Source organism: Numida meleagris, chromosome 5 (genome assembly GCF_002078875.1).
Source record: "Numida meleagris isolate 19003 breed g44 Domestic line chromosome 5, NumMel1.0, whole genome shotgun sequence".
NCBI classification, from domain to species: domain Eukaryota; kingdom Metazoa; phylum Chordata; class Aves; order Galliformes; family Numididae; genus Numida; species Numida meleagris.
In genome coordinates, this window is record NC_034413.1 from 61,312,742 (window position 1) to 61,329,185 (window position 16,444).

A 16,444-nucleotide genomic window follows, 5' to 3' on the forward strand; every position below is an offset into this window, starting at 1 on the left:
TTTTTTTTTTTTTTTTGCCTGAAAGTTTGTAGTTCTAATTATTATTTAAGAGATTTAGAATCTTTCACATTATAGTACATATCAACTTTTCAGTTTCTGCCTATTTATACTTTTAAAATTCTTCATACCCTCTTAACATCATCCCTTACTGTAAATCATGGAGTAGGCACCTTACCAAATGTTCAAGTTTAACTTTTGTATTTAGTTGATGTAATCAACATCTGTATCATTCTGCATGGGATTTCACAGAGATATTGAGAGAGGCTGCATTCCATTCCTTGCAGCTGAAGAGTCACTGTAGTCTTCTTTACTGCGACTAAACCATTTAGCTGGGATGTGTTTTGTTATTAGGAACTATGCTAAGATGGCTCATTTTTGTGGATTTTGCTCACAATAAACCTATAATGACAGATCCTTGCAGATAAAATAATGTTATTCCAGTGTGAATACAACTCACAGGAAATGATGCAGGCATGCTTTGAAGGAAACAAGCTATTTGGTGTATTTTGCACTTCCTGTGTACATTATGTGTAGGAGGAACAGTACAGTGAAAACTGATAAAGAGGGAACTGATTGACTTCTCCCTCCACCACTATGCTAACTGCTGTGGCTAGTGTCACTAGTTACTGTTAGTAGCATTCATGTAGACTGGGTCAGGCTGATGAATCACCCTGCTAATTCTTGGGAAGTAATTTGAGAAATGAAGACAAGCACGTATGACCTTTTAAGCTGAACTTTTGTCTATTACACGTAGATGTGAAATGTGAGGGCTTCAAAGTGGTTACCCTTGGTTGGGTTTGTGCTGTCTCCAGTTTGAGCTGGTAAATTCTGTACCACACTGATGTGTTGAACATTTTTGTGAATTTTCTTTGTTTTAAGTCTAGGTTGCCCGTACTTACTGTATTTGTTTTCCTTTCTTTTCTCAAAAAAGTACTAAATAGTCCAAACTCTCTCCCATTCAAAAGCTTCCTTGTTACTGTTTTTGATTCTAGAAAACAAGAAGAGTTATTGTCTCTTTATTACCACCACTGGTGATCCTGTTTTTTAAAATCTCTTGTAGAAAATTGCTGCCTTCATAATGTTACTAGCATTCCTGTCACTCTTATTTCTGCCAAGCACTGGTGATGAACCTTACCAAGATTTAGTTCCCATATGAAAACAGTGAGTTGTGGACTAGTTCACAACGCAACGAGAGAAAGACACTACTACCTCTGTGCAAAAGTGACCCATATAGTTAATACATAATCAACTCCTCCCCTAACCCACCTTCCCCCCATCCCCAGTTTCTGTGCATATATTCAAGTTTGGTCAAGATGTAAAAATGAGAGTGCACTTCACTTGGAAATGAAGCCTGATAAAACTGCACTATCTAATGGAAGATTTAAAGAATTCTGTGTGCTTTCTGCTTGTAGGCAGAATAATTTCAAAGATCAACAACAAGGAAATTATGTTTATTCTTTGTGTTCTAAATAGGCCTAAAAGCTAGTGCTCCTTATCCTGAATTACGTACATTGAACACAACCATCAGTTTCACTTCACACCCACTTTTAAGCACTCTGTTAAATTCAGTTCTGGTATATTTATGTCTTATTTTTTTGTAATTGAGTATGATTTCACAAATAATTTGAATAGCAATCCCTAGATTTCCTCTAGGCATTGTGTCTTTTCCTTTTTTCCAAACAGTGAACCAAAAGCCTATTTTATCTCATTCTGACTATGCACAATCAGCTTCAATTAATTCTATTTAGGAAGCGTGTAACTTGCAACACCTGCAGCAGAAGAGGCTGAGCTCACTCAAAGAAGATAAAGAAATAAATAAGTGAATATACTCTGAACTGATGATCTAACATTATCATAGGTGGTTTTTTTTCCTTTTTTTTTTCCTTTTTTTTAAAATTTATTTATTTTTTGGTTGTTCTATAGTGTCTAGGTTATATATGGATTTGGGTTTTCTTTTTCAGTTAATCTTTAAGATCAGTTCCTATGATTTAGTGCAACAGCCAAACTGACAGGATATTGCTGTGGATATTGTTACGAAAGCTGATAATACTATCAACTGACAGGAGTCAGATACCAATATAGAAAAATATTGTTGGGGGCCCAATCTATCTACTGTTATAGAAAAAAATGTTGGGGACCCCAGACCTGGATGCAGAACTCCAGATGAGACCTCTCAAGGGCAGAGTAGAGGGGGATAACCATCTCCCTCTCCCTGCTGGCAACCCCTCTTATTAGCCAAGCATACAGTTGGCCTTCCAGGCTGCAAGAGCATACTGCTGGCTCACGTCCAGGTATTTGTCCACTAGCACCCCCAAGTCCTCTGCAGGACAGCTCTCAAGCAGTTCTCCCACTCTGTACACATATCTGGGATTGCCCCAGCCCAAGTGCAACACCTTGCACTTGGCCTTGTTGAACCTCATTTGATTAACATGGGCCCATTTTTCAAGCCTGTCCAGGTCCCTTTGCATGGCATCCCTCCCTTCTGTTGTGTCAACTGCACAACTCAGTTCAGTGTCATCAGCAAACTTGCTGAGGGTATGCTCAATCCCACGGTGTCATTGATAAAGATGTTAAAGAACGCTGGTCTCAAGACACACCCCTGGGGGACACCGCTTGTGACTGACCTCCACCTGGACATAAAGTCATTGACAACAACCCCCTGGCTGTGATTGTCCAACCAATTATTTATCCACTGAATAGTCCACTCTTCAAATCCATTTTTCTAATTTAGAGATAAAGATGTGGTGTGGGACCATGTCAAAAGCACTGAAGAAGTCCAGTAGAGAAAATCAGTTACCCTTCCTTTGTCCATTGATGCTGTCACTCCTCCTTCAAGTTTTTAGAGTTGTGAAAATAGGAAACACTAATAAAATGTGAGAAACCTGTAGTATTAACAAAATTAACAGTGTGTAGTAACCTAGGGAAGATCTTGTCATATTTCATTAATCCTTAGTTTAAAATCAATACAAAACTAATTAAAAATACATAACCAGAAGACTTTGCTCAACTCTCTTGAAGCTGATCAGCCTTGATCTCGAGGTGCTTTTCTCACTTTGAACACTAAATATGTCTATCTGTTTAACCATGGGTTTCTTTCTATAGTGATAAAGGCAGTGTTATTTTGGAGCACACTAGTTACATTCTGATCAAGTTAAATGGAAGGATAGCTTTGTGAAAGAGGAGCATAGGTTATCTTTTAGCATGTGATAATTTCATGTAAATGCTTCACAGGGGGATTGGAAACAACAAGATTTCAGATACTCCAATTTTACACTTAAATGGATGATGTATATCAGTTTCTAACAGCATGTAAGAGCAGATAATTTGATAAAGCAACCTATGTGCTGACATTTGCTGCTTGTTTTGAGGCAATCAAGTGTTAACTGTTCTTATGCAAAAGAAAAAAGAGGGATGAGGGAATCTAGAGACTGGAATTAGAATCCAGACTGAATCCAGACATAGATAATCTACTTGTACTTTCAGAGGAGTACAGATTAAAGGCAAAAATATGTGATCACACCATAACTCTTTGGAGGTATGTCAAGTCCTATTTTTCATACAATTATTCATACTGTCAATTAAATTTTAAAATGAAACCTGGGGAAATAAATGTCTAAACAAATCAGTATTGAGATTTGAGATGTAGTATTATTGAAAATGGACATGTGGTACTGGTCATAGTGGCATCTCTTGGAAATGCTTTTACATTATCTTGGACAAAAATGACATGGAATCATAGAGTCATAGAATCGCTTGGGTTGAAAAGGACCTCAAAGATCATCTAGTTTCAACCCCTCTGCCATGGACAGGGTCGCCAACCACTAGACCAGGCTGCCCAGAGCCACGTCCAGTCTGGCCTTGAATGCCTCCAGGGACGGGGCATCCACAGCCTCCCTGGGCAACCTGTTCCAGTGCGTCACCACCCTCTGTGTGAAAAACTTCCTCCTAATATCTAACCTAAATCTCCCCTGTCTCAGGTTAAAACCATTCCCCCTTGTCCTATCGCTATCCACCCTCACAAACAATCGATCCCCCTCCTGTTTATACGCTCCCTTCAAGTATTGGAAGGCCACAATGAGGTCTCCCTGGAGCCTTCTCTTCTCCAAACTAAACAAGCCCAGTTCCCTCAACCTTTCCTCATAGGAGAGGTGCTCCAGCCCTCTGATCATCTTGGTCACCCTCCTTTGCACTCGTTCCAAGAGCTCCACGTCCTTCTTGTGCTGGGGGCCCCAGGCCTGGACACAGTACTCCAGATGGGGCCTCACAAGAGCCGAGTAGAGGGGGACCACCACCTCCCTCTCCCTGCTGACCACTCCTCTTTTAATGCAGCCCAGAAGAAGAAGGTAGCAAAAAAGCCTCCACAAGATAAATTAGATTCTGCTTTCCAAATACGTGGAAGGAGATTTTAAAATTGCTTATAATCTTTGTCATCACTGTATTTTTGATGCTCATCTACAGCTTTCAAAAAATATTGAAAAAAAATAACACCAAAAAATTAATTGCACTGAGGCAATTTGCACACACAGTCAGGAAACCTGAAGCACCTCCCAAAAATCTCTTGTCGCTTCTTAAAATTTAGTGACTTGCTGCTGCCTCTTCAATGGTCTGCCTTAAAACTAGCTGTGGGCAGAAATTAAAAGCTCATCCTGAAGCGCTATTTTACTGTTTGTTTACATGATTGCCAAGGACACTGAAGTTGTACGGGGGTATATTCCAGTGGACAACTATTTCTGTGTGCAAATCCCATGATGGGAATGCAGCTTCCAGCTCGTGTTGAGTGACCTTCACCTTTGGCACTCTGGAGGAAAGTCCCAGGGTCTGAACAGCAGGATGGGAAGCTGCACTGCTTTCTGTTCTGGGTTTCGTCTGCACTGCAGGACAGGGCACAATGCCCAAGGCTGCTGCTGGGCTCACTGGCAGGGCTGTGCTGTGAGCAGAAGCTGCTCAGTGCGGCCTACAAACCAGGATGTGACGCCATGCTCAAGGTTAAAGGCCTCTTCCCAAAGGAAAGGCTTTTTGCTGGATGTGGTAGTCCTGTAGGTGCACTCCATGCCCCTGCTCTGCCATGCACCAAGAGAAAGGCAGACCAGGCCTAAGGGCTCGTTGCCACCTCTCCTGTCCATGGCCAGTCAGGCCGCACTGACACGTTGGTGTCTCTTCACAGCCATGTGGCAATGGCAGCTTGTCCACCTTGCCTTGGTGTCTCATTACTGCTTCACCCAATCGATAGTTCAGTAGGGCTGGAGGAAAAGAGTTGGTTTTATTTTTGGTCTGTATAGTTATTTAGTTCCTTGATGGTCATATATTCATTCCTCTTTGAAATTATAATGAAGTTTTGTCCCTAGAAGGGCAGGAAATTCGATTTACTTCTAGATGCTTCCTCAGAGGAAGCACTTCTGCTTAAGCACTCAACAAGTGGCTGCTTATTTTCACCCAGTCCTCACAAGTCTGTCTTCTGGACCCATAAAAATGAGTAAGGAAATTATTACGGTTCATATTTACAGAATATCTTCCAAGATTCAGCGAATTATTTACACATGTGGGCCCTTCGCATTTAGTCATTTCATGCCACGTACGAGAGAGGCAATACATTTTCCTCCAGAACTGGAGCGAAAGAGTCAGCTCAGCATCTTGACGAGCCTCAGCCACATTTCAATCTCCAGTTGAACACCGTCATTCAGGAGGACACGAAGAAAGAAGAAAAAACTGCATGGGTTTTGGTTACGGCCGTCTCCAGTTCTGTAACAGGTCATCATACTGCGGAGGGCATTTCTCACACTACAACTTCTGTGGTTGCAGCTTATGTAGAAACATCTCTGCAGTTTTTAAGTGACCTTGCCGGGATATTCATTGCAAGGTAGCCACACTCGACCAGACAGCAGGGAAGTGTGATCACCTGCACATACCCCGCTGCTGGGGTGGCTGCAGAGCACCTTGCTTGTTGTACCCCTACTCATTACTCTGCAGCAAGTCTGGGTACAATTGCATAAGTTCTAAATCAAAAGAGCAAATGTTCTTGTGCTAAGGAGCGCCCTGGAGGCAGTGCTCCTAAGTCAGAGCTGAGGTACTGCCATGGAATAATGAAATTCATATGTTGAAATGCGTATTGATATATTCATAGTGTGTGGGGGAAAAGCAGGGATTTCAGGCCCCCATGAAGCTTTCAGAAACACCTCTTAAAAGTGCTGCTGAGATCTGTACAAAATGTAGCCAAAAGAAAATTGTTACAAGGGACAGGAACAACATGAACAGAGCTGGGAGCAGCTTTTGCACTCTGCTTGCACATGTGAAAGCTAGCAGTTAACCCAAAGAAGTTGGCTTCAGAATAATCCAAAAACATTCTGCTTATTCAGTTACTTTTTGCAAATGAAGAGTGTGAGAGTGTGACCACTGCCAAAACCACAAGCATGCCATAATTGTAAATGCTTCATGCCTAGGTTCAGTGACTACATCTGCACTCAGGCGTGTGTCAGGTCCTGTTCTAAGAGATGCATGGTGCCTCATCTTTGCTGTCGGAAAAGAGCTGTGTTTCTGCACGTGAAAGCACTGGACTGAGTGCCTGACATCTGATTTAAACAATGCCATGAACATTTCCTGGCAGAGGTTTTTTTTAGCCATATCTTTATCCCTGAATTAAACAGACTGCTGGATCAAGAGAATCTAAGGCAATTAGGAGATTTTTTTTTTGTGCGGAGCAGGAGTGCAAAAAGCCTGCAATCTATACAGTAAGATAGGGTCATGCTGAATCAGCACTAGTAAATACAGAGTAATCCTTGCCAGCACTTAGCAACTCAAGTAATCTTTCCAACTGCAAGATGGAGGAGAGACATGATGGTCCTTGGAGCACCCACCTGTGGAGGTGCCATTCCTCACTCATGGAGTGACTCATCCGTAGCCCAGTACCAAGGCAAGAGAATTTATGTTCTCTTGTGTGAAACGTAGGGATAGATCCTATTTCACGAAGAATACTTAAAAAATTTCTGTATTCCTCAGGATTACTTTGTTGTAATCTGTCACATTTTTTTCCAAAATATACTCAGTATCAGTTTGGTTCACAGCAGCCATGGACACAACAAGACTCTCCCCAGACACCTTGCACTTTCACTGAAACATCCCATCGTGCACAGAGATGAATGTTACCAAAATGGAGTCTGCAGTGAAGGGCAAGAGGAGGAGAGGATGATTCCTAGCATTGCCATGTTCAATCTTACCACATTCTTTTACTGGCAGGGAGTTGCACTCAGTGCTCAGCCATCATAACGTGCATTTCCCCAAAGGCACATTATTTAGGGCCCACAGAAGCATTCAGCTGCCCCAGCACAGATAGATCTGCCAAGTCCTTATTGGCAGCCTGAGAAACATGATAAAGAGCAACAGCAACACGTTTTAGGCATCAGTCTCCTCTACTGTCACCTGTCTTGCCATGACCAAGCTTACCATTAATGCCATTCAGTGGTACTGAATAAGAAATAATTACAGACACCTTCACAACAGGAAATTTTTTAGTAATGTCCAGCTGTAGAAGTGGGAAAGAGACTGTATTTTTTTTCTTCCTCCAAAATAAATTTTTTACCACAAAATACAACTCATGTTTTATCATTACTTTTGCCATTAAAAAAAGTTGTATACGAAATAGATCAAAATGCTGCTCTACCAAACACGTTTGCATTTTAGAACATGAAATTATGAATTCACCTTTTAAAATGAACAGTCATTTCTGAGTTTATCTTTGCATATAGAAATTAGTACTATGTAATAATTAGAAGTATATACATAAAAAGCATTCAGGAATTATATAATTATATGTGTCATTTAGACATATATAATTTGTTCTTACTAGAAATGTTCAACACCGCTAGACACCCTTTTCATGAAGATTTTGTTCTTGGGATATTGTCAAAACAGCAAATACTGAATAACACTGGGTGGTGTGGGGTGGGGTGGGAAAGAGCAGCAAAATGTTTTAATCCCAAATGCCAGTTAGAACCACACAAATTAATAAATGTTTTGAGACAGTGGCAGCTCTGATTGCACATCACTCAACCCCATGCCCTCAGACTGGCTGTCCCTCCAGGAGAAGTCACTGGGGGATGCAGGCACTATTCTTGGCTGCTGGGCATTAATTTTTGTCATTTTTTAATATGAGAAGAATAAAAACAACCAACCAACAACACAAAATCTGCAAACATAACAGCATATGACAGAAGAAAATTTGCTTACTTGTCCTTGGGGTCCTCAAAACCCTGTAAGAAAGGAAAAGGACACAGTGGTTAGGAAATAGGCAAACCTTGAGAACACAAAGTATCCAGAGAACCACACTGCAGAGGAGTTTCCAGAGCATTCATTGCTAGGTGCGGATGGAGAGTCTTTCCAACCCACGGCAATGTTTGTGCTGCCGTGTCATCAGGCAGACAGAACAGTTTTAGAAAAACACATGCCTTCAGATACAAATTTATGGAAATGAAGATAAGGGAAATGCTTCAGCTGGCACACGTTATTTGAGAGACATAACTCCGACTGCTAACATGGGACAATCCCGTATTTAATTCAGCAGAGCTGCACCTCTTTAAGCTGGGGCTTGGCTAAGGGAGCCCAATGCATTTTGCTTTACCTTTTTTCAGCAGAAACCCCATAAGAGTCTCCTTCCATCTCCCCTTGCTGCATGCACACACACAAAAATGTGATTTCTTGAACAAAGCTGCAGGAATTATTTATAATTTTTGTAATAGCCAAAATGTTCACAATTCCTTTGGGGCCACCTGAACTGGGCAAGTGTGTATTTATGGTCACCCACAGTGTAAGTGTCTACAAGGCCTCAGAGAAAAATGTATGGAGGCACACTTTTATATGTTTAGTATTACCACACCTAACAGACCAAATACCATGAAAAAGCACATTTTGCATGGCCTGAGACAAAATCTCTCTGAAATCTTGGCTTAACTTTAGCTGAAGTTAAGAGAGGTTGTATACTTGACAAGCAGGGTCACAGGCACAGGGTTTGTACCCTGTGTTCCAAAACATAAGAGAAATGTAGCTGGGAGATATGCAACATTGGTTTTGTTTTCCTCCCAGAGACCTCAGGCCAAAACCGCTCAGAGCACGTGAAGATGTTCCAGCTGCTGGACCCGCAGCTGCTCCCAGGCTCAGGGAGCAAACAGAATCCTGCCTGATGCTGCATGACTTCAAGGAAAAGCCTTCGGGCAATAGTTTTTGCACAGCTGCGTTGTGTGACACCATCAGCAACAAGAACACAGAGCAGATTCTAAAGGAGAACAGATTTTTGCCCTTGCAATGAGTTAGCAATGTGGCATGAATGCGATAGGCAGAAGCAAATCCAACACAGCGACCCTGGACGACACCAACTTGGCAAGTGGAAAAAAGAGGCCCTGGTCCCTCAGGTCAACAGGCCGGACTGTGATTCACTGAGAGCTATGTCCATTTTTATACCCTCCGTTTCAAAGTAAAACCGCACCTCAAAATAGAAACTGTAACTCCAACTTAACCCGCCGAAATCCAGATGAAGGAAGGCTCCCAGTCCCATGTACTAACCACCAGTGGATTCAAGTGCAGTGGGAAGAAGGAAACAGTAATGTTGATTCAGTGTTAACATGTACACTTATCCAAGCCAAACAAAACATGTACTTTTGATTTCACATTACAGTGATGAAGGGATCATTCAGCTTCTTGTTGTGTGGCTTTTTTTTTTTTGTTAATCATTTTACAGTTGTCAGGAATATCTGATTTATTTATTTATCCTCTAAGCAATGCTACAACTCAGTGCCAAAAATGAAAGCTCACTGATTAATCATGGAGACAAAATGCTTAGTAATTTGTCTGGTGTCATAGCCAGTTAGGTTGAAAAAAATAAGAATATCAGCTGAAGATGGATAGCTACTAGCCAACAAATGAGGGGGAGAGAACTGATGTGAAAACAGACAGTACTTGCTTATTAGATAGACATCAAGTTCACATTTTCTAGCTTAGCCACATGGGAAATGGATGACTGACTGCAATTGGAGCGTCTCCTAAAATGGTCTGATTTTCATGGACTGCTGAGAAACCATTCATCCTACTGATGTCCTGAAACCAAACACAGATCTCAGACTCCTGCCTTCTAGGTGTGCATGTTTGAGAATACAAGCCAATCGGTCAATTTACAAGAAAACCTCAGCAAACATATCCTCAGTAAATGCCACAATACTTCAAGCGTGAAAAAAAAAATGTGGGCTGCATGTTTAGCTGGTCATTTACAAGGGTGAACACTTCAGCTACACAGAACTAGATTCTCCCCTGCTTCTCATCTCCAGCGAAACTGTTGAAAGGAAAGCACCTAAAAGTCAGAATTAACTGATTTAGTTCTTCAATTTAAAATATTAGATTGTGCTTGAAACCCTAGAAGTTATTCATGTTGGCGCCTCAAACAAAATTGGTGATTAAAAATTAAAAACTCACAAAAAGCCTATTTCAGGTAAAGCAAAAAAGGAAATTATTATTCTACGTTCTTTCCCGAATGTTCATCTAACAATATCTAAATATTTAAGAGTGACTTGAGCTCTAATTAGAGAGAATCAGCTTAAAATTAAATGTAGTAGGAACTTAAGTTAAGCAAATCAAATGATTCACTTCCAATGTTCCCATTTCCTGAGAAAGACTCTTCAAGCAGGATTTCCAAAAATGGAATTGTTATGGAGAGAGGTCTGCAAGGTTATTTTAGGAAAAAAAAAAAAAAAAGCCCAAATAATAAAAAAAGCCCCACAGTTTCTTAGAAACCGATAGCATATTACAGGAGATCTTTCTTCTTTGCATTGAAGGACTTTGCTAGGATTCAGAAAAAATACATCTCAGAGATCTGTCTATGACCAGGGATTTTTTCCCCTATTCACTAAAGCTTCAGTCTCTCAGCTGCATACCAAGAATCCTTTTAAGCAGGGGAGATGATCGTGTGCACAATGTCATGCTGCTCATCCTCTTCAGGTTGGGAAGGAATTTCCCCCTGGGCTCTAGCTAATGTGTTTTCAATTCCTCCCGCTTTGTGGGCATGCTTGGTCCATTAGAATCATTTGAAAATAGTCACTTAAATTATTTCCTTCCCCTTGCACAAGACTTGAGCACACTGGTCTTTTTTTCTTTTCCACTGCTAGCAAACAGTTTCATTTCTTGATGTCTTGGATGCTTTCCTCCAATTAAAATCCTTTGGCTCAGCATAGGTCTTGCAGGAATATGAGGTACAATGGTTTGGCTTCGCTCCTAAGGACTAACACACTCATGGCCTAGGAGACAAATGATCACAACTCACAAGTTCCTCACAACAGGGAAAGTAACACAGACACTGGGGACAGCTCTCCTTCCCTGCTCACCTCTACCGAGATGAGCTCAGGGATCTCTGCACAGAGCTGGAGCACAAACGTGTGCACAAACACCATCAGGTGAAGGAGTTCAAGCAGGGAAGTGAAAGAATGGGTTTTGCTGCTGCTAGCATCCCTGATCTCTTCTGTCCATGCTGCTGGAGGCTGGGTAGCTGTGCTGGGCAGTGCAGTACCCAGCTTGTCTGGCTATGGAGCAGCTTTGAACTCCTCAAAGGTATGCCAAGACTGGCATTTCTGCACACACATATATAGGGATCTGAACACCCAGGAAAAATAGGTGATAGAAATCAGGTGCCTACCACTTAGGAAAGAGGGAATAAGAAGGTAGGAAGAGAAGAAGCCAGTTCCTGGAGTAGAGTCTATAAATCCCCTCTTGATTGCTCATGGACTTGTGCCCAGCAAGCTGAAGCCGTGCTGATGGCTTTCCAGGGTGCTATGAAGAAAAGTCTGGGAACTGTCAGCAAGAATGAAAATGGCAAAAGTGGTGATGGCTACAGGAATCAGACAGAAATGAGTTCACAGAAGTTCAGGAATAGCTCCATTACCATGATGATGGAATAGCCCTTCTTAAGGTCAAAATTCTTTTTCTCTAGAAGGAAACCTAAGGCACGAGACTGGTCAATGCTAAAAGACCTCGTGCAATTCTTATTCAATCACAATTTAAATATCCCTGATACCAAGGGATTTTTCCCCTTCCCCCAGGAGGCTGCATTATTCTGCCTCCAGACTGCAAATGTAAAGGTAAAAGCATTTAATAATTGCTTTGAGAATAAGAACGTTCTCTCTCCAAATTCAGGAATATTAACCCAAACGTAGCCGAATCAGATTCCCTCACAGGCAATAGTACCCACTGATGAACAGTCCTGCTCTTTCTTCTTTTCTACATGGGATTCTTAAAAAAAAAAAACAAAAAAAACAAACCACATTTTATGGCAGGTCAGGTGGCTCAGAATTTACAAGCACTTACTTTTAATGACCGTCTTCTGTGGGAACTGACGTGCAGGAGAAAAAAAAAGGGAATGTTCTATTACTGCATCTGTCCCAAAAGCTTACAATTTTATGAGGGATATTTTATGGAAATCTATTGCACTAAAAGCTCATGTGACTGCTGCCTCTCTTCTCGACTTCTAAATTAACTAAGCTGTTTTCTTTGAAGATTAATACGGATTCCTTAAATAGAATGATAAAGCCTTCGTCAAAGCTGTCACAAGCTGACTGCTTTACCATAATGCTGTGAACCAAGAACCATTAGAAATAATAATTCTAACTTTGAGAACATTAGCTGTAATTATTAACATATTGCAAATGCGCAAAGAAAAGTGGAGTAGACTTTACACCCTCTTAACTTTTCATCTATCTCCAAAAACAAGGTAATAGAGGAGCTGATGAGCTCTATGACCTTTTTAATAACAACGTGGTTGGAATGCACAGATTCCACCTTAAAAGCTTTGCTGGCAACTCCAGTAAAGATCGTGAGGGCAAAAATGTCAGAGAAGCTAATTTTGCTTGCCCTTTGCTCATGTCTAGCACAAAGACCCAAATGAATGGGACTTACATGATATTAAAACAGAAATCTAAAGTACTGCAGACTTAAGAATCAAGAAGACAAACTGAGGTTTGTAAGGGCTCACGCCAACTTGCAGAGATGCTCCACGGTGACAGAGATTAGGGAGACACAGATGGAGACAGAAAGGCAGAGTGGATGGAGTTAAAAACAAACCCGGTATGGCTCCACCACAAAACTAATTATTCACCTCCGTTTTCAGTTTTTCAGTACTGTTTTACATTCTGCCTTTGTCTCTGTGGTCAGCCAGACAAGGCTAGGAAGGCAGGTGTAAGAGCAGAAACAGAACCGAAGGACTTTAAAGCACTCAAGCCAGAAATAATGTAATTTCTATACCAGAGTCCAGAAAGTACAGGCACACAAATACACAGTCTGGTAGGAAGCGTATTTAACAAGAATCTAACTATGAACAACAAACTGGCACAAAACTATTTTATGAAACATATATGAAGAGCATGTCTGCTATAGCTGGAACACAGACTAATGAGTTCTGAAAAGGAAAGCTGAAGTGTTCCCTTCCTGCATCCCACCTCACTTGATTAAATAGACTTTCATTCCTCTGCACTGCTCACAGCTGGTGAAGCACTCCACTTTGTTCTGCTGAAAACAATTTGGTACACATCCTCTGTCAGACTGAACCTGACCAAACCCATGGAATTATTTGGCCCATCAGATTTATACTATGTGGAACATACGTTGTTGCTTTTGAAATAGCTTTCCCACCTTAATTTTAAGCTTGGAACTCGCTGCCAGAGGAAGGGCAGGTTGCTCACACTTCCCAATTTTCTGAACTCTGAATCCAAATTTCTGCATGTCAAAGCCACATCTGCAAGCGAAGCGGTACGTGATTCTATGCCTCACTTGTGAGCAGTTACCATACCTCACAAAATAGAAAACACCCCAAAATAGATAGTGGTAGAAATCCTTTGAATCAGTTCCTAGCTCCTTCATCTCTGTCCTTTCATCTCTACAATCCAAGCAATGATAAACAATGCACTTCTACAGAAATCACTGTTGAACAGCCTTCTAATCAGATGCACGGATGTAGGCAGATGCAAGCACACTGAATCCAAACGTAACTTCCCTTAATTAGTCACCCACTGGCCCTGGAAGTGGTTCTGCTGAGTGCCACAGCTTCACCTCTGATGTCAACGTGTGCTGAGCTGCCACTAACATCAGAGGAGGTGTTTCTTGCATAAAGAGAAATAGGTATCTGTATCTCTGTAGGCTTAGTGTAATCCTGCTAAAAGACTTTTTAGCTGTGTCTTGGCCCAAACTGCTTTTTCCTGTATAAGTACAGTTTACTCAAGAAAAGTGTGTGTGAAGGTTGGAAAATTACCAGTGCAGGACTTCCATGCAAATACTCAACTCTAACTAGACTTCACAAATGCAGCTGCAGATCAGCTGCTGCATATTGGTCTTATTCCTCTTTTAATAATTTAATTAAGGTTGATTGCAAGCCCTGATCAAATGGAATGAAATTTAAGTTTGCAGACACAAAACTGTACAAAGCCTCCAACAACTTGAGCAACGTACTGTGCTTTATATGGCTCCCACTCATTTATGTGAGATCACACAGAACATTTGAATCAGACAAATCCTCTTTTCAGAAGCACCAAAGCAATTATACAGAGTAACTGCAGGACGGGATCCCTCCCCTTGCTGTTCTGTCAAACAAATTGGCTTTACAAAACCCAGGCTAGGTTAACAGTTTCCTCCCATATTGCAATGCATGGGGATTACAGAATGGATTGCCTGAAAGTTTCTCCCTACTTGATTATGGGAGTTTGAGGGATTCGGAGTACTACAATGGCAGCAAAGATGTAGTGGGACAAATTCTCTGTTGGGTGTCCTTGTCCAACTCTGTTGACGTCAGTGTTGCTATTACCAGATTTAGCAAGTGACTGCTGGAAAAGAGGATAGTGGTGACCTCAAGCTAAATGAAAACCTTTAGAAGGAGGGTAAACCCTCTGTGCCTCATTCATGGAGTCAAGCGCCCTTCTCTTTGAGGAGGGCTGCACTACTGACCGAGGAAAACTTGCACACTGACTTTTAGTTTATATTTTTAATCATTTCTGATGATGATTGGACTAGTTGATCTCAGAAGTCTTTTCCAACCTTAATGATTCTATTATTCTAACCACGGTAGTTGGCACAGAACCAGCTATAGTACTTATTCCTTCGATGCACCTGTTCCCTAATTTTCATTTCCAAGTAACAAGAAAATCTATTGTAAGGATAACTTGGGGACAACAAAGAGAAGAAGTGGGTTGTATTTGTGATGCAACGTGCTGAGAACTGCTTGGTTTAAGAGAGGGCAAATAGAACAAAGAATTATATTTTATAGTTGAAAGACCAGGCATGTAAGTGAGTGATGTTTCATTAGAAAGCAAACACCAAGCAATCAAGTATCATGCAGCAGACTGCATGGAGCAGTGGTGCCACAAGGCAGCAGGCACTGCCATTTGAATAAGGACTTGTTCTTTACTGCCCCAGCTGTTCCCAGGATGCTTTTTTTAAACCTCACCTCACATTTTTAACATCTGCATGCAGGCATGTTTCCCACACATGTATAAACCCTATTCAATTTCACTTCTGGTTTACTTCGTAACTAACACTGAGGTAATACATGATTTCACTGCAAATTAAATGCTTCATAGGTCTTATGCAGGCTCATGACAGAAACACACTCAGTCTGAAATCAGTACTGCAGATCTTCAGGGTTTCCTCTTTCTGTTCCTAAACTTCCTGATGTTAGACCATTCCAGCAGCTGAAAAAATAAAAGGAAATCTGTCCAGCACCTACAACCAAGCTCAGGAATCACATTAGCCATTCTGCTCTTGTTGGGTTACAAGGACTCAGATGTACCTGTTTCCAGCATGAACCTTCCCAGTGGTACCAGTGGAACATGCTGAGCTGCCTGCCCATACCAACTAATGTGAAATAGAATCATAGAATGGCTTCAGTTGGAAAGGACCTTAAAGATCACCTAGCTCCAACCTCCACGCCATGGGCTGGTTGCCACCCACCGGGTCAGGCTGCCGAGGTCCCCACCCATCTCGGCCTTGAGTGCCTCCAGGAATGGGGCACCCATAGCTCCTCCAGGCAACTTTCTCACAACTGTGAGATTTCATCCTTTCAGGTTTTTATACAAGCGCTGAGGAAATACATGCCAGAAATGTGGGTATAACTGGCTTCTGTCCAAAGAGAGAGAGATGCCTCAAAATTTAGTGCAGCGTAGACTGGAAACTTCATAAAATATTTAAATATACTTTCTATTCTTTGTGCTCTATAAATTCTCCTAATATGTTTTTTTTTTTTTTTTTTACAATATTGTTTCTATATTTGTAAAAAGTTTTATGATGACCCTCCAGACTGAAAAGCCCTGAAGGAAATAAATAAAATGTTTTCAGGAATAGCAGGAGTTCCACAAGCTCCTTACGTAGCCCAATCCTTGTATCTGCAAGATTTTTCTTAACTTGGATCTTCCCAGCAACAAATTAAGATGACTGC

The 16,444-nt window shown here is 41.3% G+C and overlaps 1 protein-coding gene across 3 annotated transcripts in view; it reads right to left on the reverse strand.

Annotated features, from left to right (window-relative positions):
• Positions 1-16,444, reverse strand: part of ADCY5 (adenylate cyclase 5) — a 206,368-nt gene that overhangs the window by 26,888 nt on the left and 163,036 nt on the right. For all 3 annotated transcript variants that reach the window (XM_021397477.1, XM_021397476.1, XM_021397478.1), the window contains exon 9: positions 8,221-8,243. In XM_021397477.1, coding sequence (XP_021253152.1) covers positions 8,221-8,243 — 23 coding nt within the window. The remainder of the gene's footprint in view (positions 1-8,220; positions 8,244-16,444) is intronic.